Source organism: Aythya marila (genome assembly GCF_965140915.1).
Source record: "Aythya marila genome assembly, chromosome: 3".
NCBI lineage: Eukaryota > Metazoa > Chordata > Aves > Anseriformes > Anatidae > Aythya > Aythya marila.
Window position 1 is genome coordinate 114,002,738 of NC_139044.1, and position 13,934 is coordinate 114,016,671.

The following is a 13,934-nucleotide window of genomic DNA, read 5'->3' on the forward strand; positions in this document are numbered from 1 at the left end:
TACCTCACTGAAAATCACACTGTCCCACTGGGGTTGCAGACAGGGTGGGGAATGGGATAACCCTACAGCAGGACTGAGAGCCAGGTTTGCAGCCTGTGCTTGTTAGTGGAGCAGAAAATAAATCATTAAGAGAAAATCCAGACTTCAGTAACTGTTTACTCTCTTGTTTGCATAACATGCATTTCGCTGCATGCCATGGAGAAGCCAACCATTTTTCAGTAGTGACACAGCAGGTTTCTTACCAGCTTTTTGAATTCATCTCCTGGTATTACTGGTATGCTTTACAGGAGCAGAGCCCTGCTAATTTTTTGACTTCTGAGGACTTTACACACATTTCTTATATCTGGAAGTATGTGGTAATAACTAGTACCCCTTTCTACACTGAAGCAAAACTTGCCCCAGAGCCAGTCAGCATCAAATCCGGAGGCAGAGCGCACAAGTTTCAGCCATCAGTCCTCGCTTACTACCAAAAACCTAGTGGAAAAAAGTAATATTAAAAGTGATATTCTGGAATTCATTTATTTATTTGTCTATCTAGTTATTTATTTATTTAATATAATCATTTTCCAGCCTGACTTTCGAACCTCTGTGCTTATATTTGTATCGGGGACTAGAAATGCTAAAAATCAGTGCGTGGTGCTGAAATATTAAATGGCGTCAGCTAATTTCAGGACACAACGAGTGTTCTTTTATCTAGGCCGTAAATCAAGGGGACAGGGACACAGTAGTTAAACAAACCAGAGTTGTCCAGAGTCTGAATACGAACGTTGTAGTTACAGAACCCATTACCACACGTCTACTTAACAGACCAAATAACATACAAATCTGGAGTTACTATTTGTCTTTTTTTTTTTTTTTAAATGTGCTTGACAATTTTTTTTTTTTTTTTTTAAAAAGTGCAAAGAATAGCTGGGCAAACAGTCAATTCACAGCCAAAGTGAAAGTAAAGCACTGCCAAGAGCCACTGGAGCTTATCTTGCCCCTGCTGAAATGAATGGAAATTTGGGCAATCCCTCCTGTAGCACTAAGCTTACTGAAGTTGACACATTTTGACCTGATGCTTATTTTCATGAGTGAATTGAAAACTCTGGGCAGGTAGATTTTGGAAAGAGAATATTGGCACGTCCTCAGGTATAGTAATAATTGCTGACGTTGCTGTAGTCACTCCAACTAAAAATATCCAAGGCAATAACAAACCCCATGAACCCGTTCACTTATTCCTTTTTCACAAAGGCTATTTACTTCTATAGCTCAAAATAAATCCTGTACTCATCATATTTACAGCACATTCCAGCCCAGCAAACTGGCATCAAAACTATTTATTTAGGGAACATCATCCAGGTTTGCATCTTTCAAATTCGACAATTATTTTTCCTCTCGAGCATACGATACTTACAACATGAGCGCGCTAGGCCCGGATTTTAGAAAAGTAACAGTAAACAAACCCTGTGCTGTTTAAAACATTACCTTTTTGGCAAAAAGCGATATAATTATGGCTGCATCCATAACTTAATTAAAAGGGAAAAAGCTGAAAGACAATCAAAATTGCAGCAATCGTAGCTGTACTAATGAAAATCTTATTTTATAAAGTGGATCTGAAGGTGTTTGTTGAGACATAATTTGCAGTGCAAGCACATTTTTTCGCTAACCCTCCTGCAATTCTCTAACATCTTAAAATATGACCCATTTTGCAACCAGGGCTAAAATTCCGAGAAGTTCTGAAATGAAAGCCGAGGAAAGCCGAGCAGCAGGGTTGCTCTCCATTTCAGCCAAATCCCAGCCAAAGTTCCAGATTATATATATCATAACATGAATTACTATTTTGAAAAAATCCCATCCAGCTTTTATGCAAGTCCATAAACATTACTGGTACTTTTATTAATTTGTCCATAACCATTTAAATAAAATGCTAGTACTCTGAGCTGTGATCTGTTCCAGGCTGTAGTAAGTTCCTGTTAAATGTGTAAATGTTCAGCAGAAAGATATTTTTGCTTGGAGACTGAAAATCAGCTGTGCCAGATACCTGAAACTTTGTTAGGGCGTTCAGTGGAAAATTTTCTTTCAAGATTATAAATAACCATGGACTATTTTAAGTGACCTTACACTGGTAGCTTCCAATAACATATTTGGGTTTATCCTAATTAACTTTTTATTTTATTTTAATAGGAAGAGAGGCGACTGTAAAACTTTTAGTGAGGCCAATTAAAAGTGGAAATGTATCTTCTTGTTTGAAATGTAATGACTGTCAGGTATATATAGCATTTGGGTATAAGACATCCTCTTGCCTTCTTTCTAGCGCCTTTGGAATGGCTCTAATGGAAAGCTTTTCCCCTCCAGCTAAGGGGGGGGGGAGGGAGGGGGGGGGATGAATTAATAAAACATGGTGGTCACAAACATTTTACTCAAATAATTATGAAAAGGTGTATTTTCGGTATTGCAACTACAGTAAGGTGGAGCTTCTGAATATCCCCTGTGCTCTCGGTGGAGTGTGACAGTCCTTTGGAGGTGCCTGTGGCCCCTGGGGGAAAGCAGCCCCCTGTCCCTGCTGCAGGAGGGGGGGCAAGCTCAGGGAGGGTTTGCTCCTTACCCACAGAGACTGCATATGTGCAACAGGGTAGGAAACTTCCCCCATCCCCTCTGATATTTGAAGAGGAAAAGAGGAATGAGAAAAAAAAAAAAAAAGGAAAAATAAAGAAGTAAAACATAAAGAAATAAAGAAAGAAATAAAAATAAAGAAGTAAAACATAAAGAAATAAATAAAGAAATAAAAATAAATAAAAAATAAAGAAAAGATAAAGAAATGAAGAAATACAAAATAGAGGCACGAAGAAATAAAAAATAAATAAAGAAATGAAATAAAGAAATAAAAAAAATAAAGAAATAAAACATAAAGAAAAAAGACAAAAAATAGAAATAAAGAAATAAACATAAGGAAATAAAGGAAAAAAAGAAAAATGAAAAAAAGAAAAAGGAAAAAGGGAAAAAATAAAAAAAAATGAAAAAAAATGATAAAAAGTTTAAAAAATATATTTAAAAAAAATAAAAAAAGAGTGAGAAGGGGTGTAGCTGCGTGCAGGGCGGCGGCGCAGGGGCTGTCGCCCCCCGCTGTGGCCGTGGGAAAGACCCCGGGGGGGGCCGGAGCGGCCCCGGCAGCCGCCGCCCCCCCCGAGCCGCGCGGAGCGGCGGTGCGCGGAGCGAGAGCTCTCCCCTGCGACCGAACGGCAGAGCTCGGCCTCCGAGCGCCGCGGCGGGGCCGCCCGGCTCCTGCTGCCCCACCTTCCCCTCCGGTCCCCGGGGGTGTGGGGACGACACACGGTGACCCCCCCTCGCGGGGATCAAAAGGGAACCGGCGGGGGGGCACGGGGAGAGCCTGGGGGGGCTCAGCTCCGCCAGCCCATCTCTCTGCACGGAGAGTGGCTCGGTGTAAAGGATGCGTGGAAGGGATGTCCCCCTCGCAGGACACCCCCCCAAGACCCCCACCCATGGGCACCCCCCCCCCAGGGACACCCAGCACGCCCCCCCCCCGCCACGCCGGCCGCTCGCAAGAAGGTGGCAGGAGCCCGAAGGAGCAAAACCTTAGAAATTAGCGGGAGGGATGTGATAGGTTCTTATCTGCCCCGGGAGGCGGTTACACTTTTTTACTATTGGGTATGTAAATTGTTTTTAATAAGATCTGCCTTTTTTTTTCTTTTTCTTTTTTTTTCTTTTTCTTTTTTCTTTTTTTTTTTTTTAAGGCAGAAAACAAACCAGACTCCCTTTACCTTAATAGTCTGAGGGGGGTTTTATAGCTTTCATTCATTCAAGGAAATGTTTTAGGCGTTAGACTACTGGAGACTTAGAAAAAAAAAAAAAAAAGAAAAAAAAGAAAAAAAAAACTTTGGCACCAGCTTATTATTACTTTTTTTTTTTTTTTTTTTTAAACAAGATTTTTCATATATATATATTTTAAAACAAACAAGCCCCAAAGTGTTAATGGAAAAAACCCGGCGAGAAGTGGAGCTCGGAGACCGTGTCCCGCTGCCCCCCTTCCCTGTCCTCGTCCCCCTCCCCGTGGGTGAGCCCGGCTCGGAGCAGAGTTTCTCCTCCTGTGGGGGATGCACATTGTTTTATTTATTTTGAAGGCTGCAGAAGTCTGAGGACTGAAGCACCACGTGCTGCTGACTCTCATCAGCATAATGATCGCCTTAGCCAGAGAGTCCTGTATATATAAACCACAAAAACCTAATCATTAGAAATCCCAGCCTCCAAAAACCACATTCAGGACAAAAAACCGTGGCGTGTTTTTTCGGCTCCTTCATCTTCCCCGACCTCAACTTCTTGGGACCCAAAAGAAGTTTTGTTGTTTTTGCTTTGCTTTTTTTTTTTTTTTTTTTTTTCAAAACGATTTTCAGAAAGAAAAATAACTCAGACAAACCGACGTTTTAATGATTTTTTTTTGCTGCTGTTGTTCATCAGGGGCGGAAAAAAAAAAAAAAAGGAAAGATTTTTGTTAGCCTATTCAACTCAACGGACTTGGATCCAGCAGCGACTTAATTAAAAGGACCGGACTGCACCGAGGCTGCCTTTTCCCAGAATTTACTTGGGCATATTTTAGAAATCAGCCTAAAGAGAACTGTTTTTTTTTTCTTTCTTTCCTTTTCCCTTTTTTTTTTTTTTTCCCCAAACTGCGCTCCCCGCTTTTTTTTTTTTTTTTTTTTTTCCCTGGGAATCCGAAAGTTCAACTTTTCTTAAGCCCCGAAGCCTCCCAGAGGAACCGGCTAAAGACTCTCTTCTCATTCTCAGCTGTGGGACTTCCCTCCTGGCCCGGCCCCCCTAAAACTTTCTTTTCACCCCAACCCCCCCCCCCTCCGGGAGCGCCTTTGCGGAGCCCCGGCTTCCTAAAGCCAAGGGCAAGAAGCGGGGGGAGCCCAGCGGGACTTCGTCCGTATTTCTTTTTTTTTTTTTCCTTTTTCTTCTCCTATTTTTTTTTTTTCGCTGTTTATTTGTCCGGAGGAGGAAGACTTCTTTGGAGGAAACCGGGACGTTCCCCTCGACACCCCCCTTGAAAGTTCCGCTCCTCTGCTGGCCGCCGCGCACAGCAGCAGCCCAGGAAGCCCGAGCGGCAGCAGCGCCTTCGCTTCTCCCCAGCCAACCTTAGAAAATCCGAAAAGAAAAAAAAAAAAAAAAAGGACTGGGAGGGAGGGGAAGGAAAAAAAAAAAAAAAGGAAAGAAACTCAAGCACTTGAGGAAAGAAGCGGTGGCGAGAAGGAGGGAAAGGAGCAGAGAGACTGTGCGAGAAGGGAGGAAGGAAGGAGGAGGAGAAGCGGCGCGGTGCAGCCGGGACCATGCAGCTTCCAGCCGGGCTCTGCTGAGAGCCGCAGCCCCGGCCCCAAGCCCACCGTCGCCCTCCTCGCTGCTGCGGGCTGCAGGCGCCCCCAGACCGGCATCGCATCGCCCCCCGCCCCGTCCGGCTGCCTCGGAGAAAAACAAACAAACAAACCAAAAAACAACAGACTGAGATTTTTTTTTTTCCTCGTGCATTTATTCTGCTGGCTTTTTTATTATTGTTATTATTATTATTATTTTCGCTTTTTGGCACTTAATCTTGACGCCTCCACTTTTTCATTCACCCCTTTTTTTCGACGATTTTTTTTTTTAATTTTTATTTTTTACAACCCCCTACCCCCCCCCTTTTTTTTTTTTTTTTTCTACACGCCTCCTCCAGCGATCCCCCCTCACCGCTCCCCCCCCTTCCCCCCCCCCCCGCCCCCCAATTCGCTAACTTGTGGCTGTTGTGATGCGTATTCCCGTAGATCCCAGCACCAGCCGGAGGTTCAGCCCCCCCTCCAGCAGCCTGCAGCCCGGCAAGATGAGCGAAGTCAGCCCGGTCGTAGTAGCCCAACAGCAGCAGCAGCAGCAACAGCAGCAGCAGCAGCAGCAGCAGCAAGAAGCCGCGGCCGCCGTGCCCAGGCTGCGCCCCCACGATAACCGCACCATGGTGGAGATCATCGCTGACCACCCCGCCGAGCTGGTCCGCACCGACAGCCCCAACTTCCTGTGCTCCGTGCTGCCCTCGCACTGGCGCTGCAACAAGACCCTCCCGGTGGCATTCAAGGTGAGCCCCCCCCCCACAACGCCCCCCCACAACCCTCAAGACCCAGCCCCCCCGGCGCCCCCCCCCCCCCCTTTCCACCTTCCCAGCCGATGCTGTCCTGGCAAAGGGGATTTCGTGCCCCCCCCCCCCCCCCCGGGGTCATTGCTGTGTGTATGGGGTCCCCCCCCTCAGCACCCCTCATCCTGAAGTGCCCCCTCTCCGTCTTGTGTTGATTCGTGTCCCCCCCGTGTGTCCCCCCCTTCGTGCTGCAATGACTTCTGTGCCTCCCCAATGACTTCTGTGTCCCCCTCAGTGACTTTTGTGACCCCCTCAGTGACTTCTGTGCCCCCCTCAATGACTTCTGTCCCCCCCTCATCCTTCATTCCTCGTCTTGCAATGACTTCTGTGCTCCCCCGCTACAGTGTCTCCTGCCCCCCCGCTCCGTCCTGCAATGACTCCTTCTCCCCCTCCCTCCTTGCATCTGTCTCCCCACACACACACACACTTCAGCCTGCAATGATTCCTGAGCCCCCCCCATCTTGCACTGATTTCTGTGCCCCCCATCCTGCTGTGCCTCTTGTGCTCCCCCCTCCCATCTTGCACTGCCTCCTGTGTGTCCCCCTGCCGTCCTGCACCAACTTCTGTGCCCCCCTCCCTCCGTCCTGCGCTGACTTCTGTGCCCCCTCTGTCCTGCGGTGACTTCTGTGCCCCCCCAGTGCCTCCTGTGTCCCCCTCCCACCCCCATCCTCCACTGACTCCTTCCCCCCCCTCCCCAATGTCTCCGGTGTGTGTGTGTCCCACTGACCCTCAGGAGCTTCTGTGCCCCTTGCAATGCCTCCTGTGCCCCCCCCCCAGGCCTATAGGGGTTTTGTACCCCCCTCGTGCTTCAGTACCCCCTGCACCCCCCCAGCCTGGCAGTGCCCTTTGTACCCACCCTGTCCTGCTGTCTCCTGTGCCCACCCCATCCCGTTGTGCTTCCCGTGTCCCCTGCAATGCCTGGTCACCCCCCCCCCCCACCTCCCACCCTCTGGGGGTCATCCCGTTATTTCCCTCCCCACAGGGCAGAGCTGGTGTCCCCCCCCTCAAGCCTCTCCCTCTGTCTGTGTGCCACCCCCAGCCCAAATCCTCTCTTTCCCACTTTTTTTTTTTTTTTTTAAATCCCCCCCTCCTTCCCCCCCATTGAGGAATGGGCAATTTACTTGCGTGCAAGAGCTGGGTGCAAAATGGATGCCCTCCCCCAACGTCTGCCTCCATCCCCGTCCTGAGGCTGGCAGGGGTCACACTGGGGGGTTGCTGTGAGACGTGCTGTGAGGGATGGGGTCCCTGGGGGGGGTCAGGCTGGGGTGGAAGAACAAGAGTGGGTCTTCGGTGCCACCCCTCCTCCCCCATCCCAAAGCCCCCCTGCGGCCCACAGGCAGCGCAGGCCGAGATGGGGCGGGGAGACCCCAAGGCGGAGGCCGGGACCCCCTCGCTTCTCCTGATGGAGGAGCAGGGAAGCGCCTGGCCCTGGGACGCTCCCTCCTCAGCAAGGCCTGGGGATAAACGGATGCCATGTCCCGCTGCATCCCCACCTCGGGCGAGGAGAGGGCTGCTTGGCTGCTCCATCAACAGCACCGGTTGTGTGCTTGCAAGTGAGCCCTCCTCCTCCCCTGCAGCATCCGACAGTATTAGTTTTGGATGTCCTCTCCCGTGGCCTTTGGTGGGGACGGAGAGGGATGGGTGTCCTGGGACACCTGCCCGGCTTCGGCCTGGGACATGGGGTGCCCGTGGAGGGCTGGAAGGGAGCTGGGCTTGTAAAGGGTCTGAGCGTTTCCAGGCGTGCGCTGGAAAGCCATACTGGCATTACCGCTTTTTGCGGGGAAAATTGTTAAAAGTGGCTAAACGTAGTGGTTCCCAAGGGGCTGTCAGTAACGGTGCCATGCTGATGGAAGGCAGTAGGGATGCAGGCTAGGGCAGGCCAAAGGTTGCGGGTACAGGCAAGGAACCTGTCGGGCTTCGAGGTGCAGGACGGCTCCGAATGTGGCCTGCTTTTGTGGTCGGCAAGGGTCAGGCTGAATGGAAATAACAGAAAAACAGTGCCTCGGTGGGTGCTGCTGGGCCAGGCATGGGCCACGGAGCGGTTCTGCTTCACGGGGCTGCGGTGTGAGGAGGAGCTCTCCCAGGGCCGTGATTGTGATTTAATTCAGTAGTAGATTAGCTTGGTATTGTAGCCGCTTTCTATAGACGCGGTGTGGGAGCTCTCACATTACCGTATCCGTATTTCTGTTTTCATTTGAAAACCCCGAGCCTTCTCCCACCTTACGGCGATTCAAAGGATGCGGTCGCAGCTCATTAGAATAAGGGGGAGATCTACACTAAACATTAAAGTATTTAGAATGATACCCCAATAAGACTACGTCCATGCGATAAAGGGGTTGAAAAAGGATCAGAGCATTTCCCAAATTGCTAATATTCATATGTACTTCTACGTGTCTTGTATTTGGGTCATAAGTGGGGTTGCTGACAGGCAGGTATGGGTCTGACCGATCTACTGATGCCTCACAATTGCTGAATTGTCCCTCCAGCTCTGGGCACGTCTGTGCTTTCCCATGTAGCATGCAATCCGTACTTTGTTCTCTTTCAAATATGGCATATATATATGCCCTTACTTACTGGTGAATTAATTAGAAACTCAGTTGAAATAAATTTGACAATTCTTAAAGTTGTATGTCATTTGTCAAATGCGGCTTGTCTGCAGCTGCCCAGTGCTTTTAGACCAAAGAAGCTGCAGCAAAACACTTGATGTGATACAGCAGAGTGGGAATTATCGCAGAAGAAGAAAAAAAAGAGACAGATTTGGGCTATAGAAATCTCGGCTAAGCAGTAACTTGAAAGTAAAATGGCTCACAGACAACACACTTTTTGAAGTTTTATTGGCAATAAATAATATGTTGATGATAATGTTTTGAGTGGTGCGTTAAGTGTGTCATAATTCTCTCTCAGAGATCTCCAGTTAAAAAGTACCCTGGATATAGCACTGTTTTAATTTAAGAAAAAAACAGATATAAATCATATGCAGGAAAGGAAGTATGTTATAAACAGTGCTGGGTTTGATTATAATTTTGTGAAATAATGTTGGCTAAGTATTACATTTGAATTTTAAGTATTAATATTTACACACTCTGGGGAGGGAGTCCGCATTGAATGTACTAACTAATAAGATTGCTAATGCAAACTGTTTTTGTGGTGAAGAGCATTAAACATGTACTTCCTAACAGAGCTCTCACAATCTCGTAATATTCAAGCAGAAAAGGAATGGATATTGTGCACTGGGATCCACATCATATTTACTCACTGATGTTTCTTAATAGCCAGCCGCCCTTTATCTGCGTACAGTCATCAGGATTTGGCCCTCTGTTTATGCTGCTGTCTGGGAGTTTTACTGAAGTCATAAAGACCCAAATTGCCACCCTAGATGTTACGAGAGGCTTCTGGACGTTGTCTTGCATGAGGCTGGTAACAGTAAAGCACCTTAGTGAACGTAAAGGCAGGAAAAAAATTGACGTGAGGTATATATATACCATCTCTCCCAGTAGCACCACAGTAGTTCAGGGTCTGTCAGCATTTCCACTCCAAACCCCAGTTTTCAGACTTTATAACTCAGCTGTTTTAAATAACTTCAAGCTGAAACCTGGTGTATAAATTGTCAGCCCAGATGTGTATTTTTAAACAAAAAAGTAGTGCAAATCAGTTATTCTGTTTTAAGTTATAGAACATTAAAATATTTTTAATAGTATCAGATGCTCTTTTGGCAATCTCTGGAAAAGACATTCTCACTACGGAAGATTTGACATTCAGAGGCTGTTTGAATTCGGTATATTGCAAGAGGAGTTATTGAAGTGATAGGTATCAATGTCTGAGGGGAGCTATTTAGCAAGTACACTAGCTTTTTTTTTTTTTTTTTTTTTTTGAAACAAGCGTTTCGCTCTGTAGAAAGCCTTAGTACCTGCTCCTGTTCAGTATTTCTGCTTCGTGCATATAGCTTCCATCTTTTAGGATACATTCTTTGGCAATTTTCAATCCCTCTGGACAGAAAACGGGCAAACAGGTTGCCTGACCAGATGAGAATTGTGCTATGCAAAAAAAATACATAGTTATTTTCGACTTGTAAGAATAGGTTTGTTTTTATTTTGTGGTTTCGTCTGAGTTCTAGTATCATGTTGAGTTTTAAAGAAAGCAAAATTAATTTTAATCATCAAAATGTGTAGGTAGCTTGATACGGAAAATGAATGCTATGAAATGATGGAGGTATTTATGTTTGAAGAATAGGTAAAATACTTGCATTGTGGCTCTTTTCATCTTTAAATTTTTACTTAGTTCTTTTTCATTTCACAATGCACTTGCAATCCATTTTCTATGAATATTCAAAAAATTTTCGATTGAGACATGGCATAAAATCACCAAATCAAGGTTTATGCAATTCTTTCAATGTGTAAAGTTACATTTTAAAATTCTCAGTGATCTATATTTCCCCGGGTTTCAAATTTGTTTTGCGAAGAAGCTTTGTTCTAGACAGTGCTGTTATTTACACGTGCAGTAATCTTCTGGTATTTCGTGACAGAAAAAGACACGAAAGTAGGAAAATTACAAACATCTTACTCCCGTAACATAGCAGGGGAGCTTTTTGTGTAAGAGGACTTTCTTTTAATAGCTGAAGTTGTGTGTTTTCACCCCTGATCTCAGCTCGCCTTTTCCTCCAGCCCTCTCCTCGTAAGCCTCCCGGAGATGTTGCATCATGCTGCATCAGCAGCCAGTGCGTTGCAGCCGGGATGCGGTCCTCAATCAGGCGTGATAGTGCAGCGAGCCCGGCAGCGGCACGTGCAGCTCCACACCACTGCCTGGGCTGCCAAACTGCACCAGCATCGACAGAGGAAAGCTAGGAAAGAAACCTGTGAGAAGTACCGGCAGGGGTGCAGAAGGGCCTTTTTAGAGGCTTTGAGTCCCGCTCGCCTCTCTTCCTCTTGCCCAGGGGATGCAGCTGGGGCCAAGGGGTGCTGCAGGCTGCCCGCTGCGTGCCCCAGCTTCCTAGGCAGCCGGAGGTGAGCAGGGGCTGCAGTCATTTCACTCCCTCTTCCGAGGCCCCCGACAGACTCGCACTTCCTCCTGTGCTCTCGGTTTCTCTGCATTTCTGGAGTTAATGCGATTTTTTTGTTTGTGACAAATAAAAAAGCAGAGGTTGCAACCACCCTGGGTGTTAATGTGCATAACAAGAGTGCCCAGAGTTAGCACACTATCACAGAGAAGGGAGCGCTTTAAAAGCAGCCCCTTACTTTAAAACTTTAAGCTGATAGCCATTTATTAAGGGTTCGACTCAACCCCTCTGCTCAGCCGATGATTATTGGTGATGTGATTACCATTTGCCTCCAGTGGGATTCTTTACACCTCGCTTTGAAGCCCTCGGACCTGGTTGCTGTCAGACCCAAGGCAGGGAGCTGGTGGCATCTCAGATCTTATCCACAAAGGTGGCTCTTGTGTTTTCGTGCTCAGGGACATTTGAATCACTTTAAAGTCAAATCCTTCCATGTAGACCTCACAGCAGTTAGTGGCAGGACTCCGTTTTCAGTTTTGGGTGGTGTTACCTGGTGTTTTGTGGAAAAACAGAAAGGCATCGGGGTAATCCATTTTTATTTTTTTCAGTCAGCTTTGCTTTATGCTTTCCCTTAAGAAGATGAACCCCATTTTTCAATAACACAGTCTATTTTAAATGTTTTCAGGTTTTGTATACCTTTGTCATTAATTTTTGTTGTCATGTAGAAACACTTTACAGTGCACTGGGCCATGCAATGCTCTCCATATATATTCAGAACTCTTTCTTTTTACTTAATTAATATTACAGTGCAACCTTCAATTATTAGTTTCAGGCATGATCATTTATGGGAAAAACATTTCAAGCAGGGCTTATGACAAAATGTCATGCATATTTCAGGAGACAGAATAAAATGAGTTATATAAAAAGTCATAGCTCACCATGTAAACTGGTAGAAATTGCAAAAGAACAGGTTTTGTGTCTCAAAGTTATGGTTTTTTTTTTGAAGTTGCAGCTCAGCTGTGCAGTATTTGTGGACCTCTTTTTGTTGTAAATGCATTTCTAGCATCAGTATTAGTTAACTGGGCAACAGGAAATTATTTCCACTTCTGTGGAGTTGTTATTTTTTTTTTATACCGTGTGAAGAAATGTGTATATTTTCTTCCTAGTAACTTAGTATTCCTGTTTAACTTTGTTTTTGCTTTAAAAAGTAACAGTGTGGTAATAACTTAGGTATCGCTGGTGTTTTCACATTAAAATATAGTGGCTGTCCGCTCTGGGGTATTTATCTCATCATAGGTTAGAGCACTACAGAACCGCCGAGGCATAGAAGTGGGACTATCAGGGAGCTGCAACGTAGGGAGAAACACTTTAATTTATTCTGCTCACCCATCCTGGAATTTGAGCGGGGTACTGGTGCTAACCACACGCGACTCTTGCGAGCGCTCTGAAGATTTACATGCCTGCGAGGAAATGCAGCCTTTGTTTCATCTTGCATCTGAAGAGCTTGACTTGCAGCCACGGAGTGCTCCATCGCAGCTTGCTGCGAGCCGTGCCCGGTGCCACCCGTCGCAATGGGTCCGTGGGTGTTGCTGGTGGCCCCGTGAGGCGGCAACAGGCTGGGAGGCTGGGCCTGACCACCACCAACCCAGTCCGAGTGCTGTGGCTGCTGATAGCAATCCCCGACTTTCCATTTCAAATGTGCTCTCGTGTGTAATTTATGGCTACGAGCCCTGCCTCGTGTTTTCTTGCTGCACACTGGTTGCTGAGAACAAAGTTGGCCTTCAGGAAGTATTAAACCAGGCCCTCTACATAAGGCTGTTGAATGTTTCAGAAGAAATGTAACAAAGAAGTAACTCCCTATTAGGCTGTGAGAGAGGGAGACAATACATGATGTTTCTTTGTTTGATGTGGCACTTTGTTCTGTGTTCAGCTAACACATGACTGTTCACCACAGTTGGCTGGAGAAGCTGCCACAGAGCTTTGTCATGAGCATGGCAGGGTGCAAAGCTGGGACGGCGACACGCGTTTTCGAGGGTTGTCTCACGAGCTGTGGTTTTTCTTCCCGTTTTAACAGGTGGTGGCCTTGGGAGAAGTGCCCGATGGTACCGTGGTCACTGTCATGGCTGGAAACGATGAGAACTACTCTGCAGAGCTGCGAAATGCTTCTGCCGTGATGAAGAACCAGGTGGCCAGATTCAATGACTTACGATTTGTGGGAAGAAGTGGAAGAGGTAGGCCACTGCGTTGTACGCGTTCATAGTGAAGCAAAAGAAAAGTCTAGACATCAGACTCATTTCACAAGGAAATACAGATTAGCGTGTAAATAAATCGCTGTCAGCCTTTTATGAATGCATCTTTTATTTGCAAGCTTCAGCAAACTTTGTCCAACCAAGTGAAGTGTTTTTCTCCCTCGCAAAGTTTTTCTGCCGCGTCTTTGTTCATTTTTGAGACACCAGTTTTACAAAAATGATTCACAGAATACATTGGTTCCCTATTCTAATTGAACAGCAAAAGTGGAAGAAAGTGAGGATATTTGTGATGAGTTTTGTACAGTCAGATAGTGCATCTCAGGCCACGGTAACGAGAGACGCAGAATTCCCTTTAGCAGCAGAGCTTCTTCTGAAGTCGTTGCAGAAGAGCTATAATTAAGGCGGTTTTGCATATCACATGTGCTATAGGTTATATTCTTTAAGGGCTTACAGCTATTGGTAGAAAGCTTTCTAGTGACTTCCCTGCCCTTTACAATCAAACTACATATGACCCACAGAGATACGCCTTACTTTTCTTTTTAGT

General features: G+C 46.2%; 1 protein-coding gene across 2 annotated transcripts in view; it reads left to right on the forward strand.

Annotated features, from left to right (window-relative positions):
- Positions 1 to 5,776: 5,776 nt before the first annotated feature.
- Positions 5,777 to 13,934, forward strand: part of RUNX2 (RUNX family transcription factor 2) — a gene marked incomplete at both ends in the record, with an annotated part of 157,107 nt that continues 148,949 nt past the window's right edge. For both annotated transcript variants that reach the window (XM_082758108.1, XM_082758109.1), the window contains 2 exons: positions 5,777 to 6,094; positions 13,216 to 13,372. In XM_082758108.1, the coding sequence (XP_082614234.1) occupies positions 5,777 to 6,094; positions 13,216 to 13,372 (475 nt within the window). The remainder of the gene's footprint in view (positions 6,095 to 13,215; positions 13,373 to 13,934) is intronic.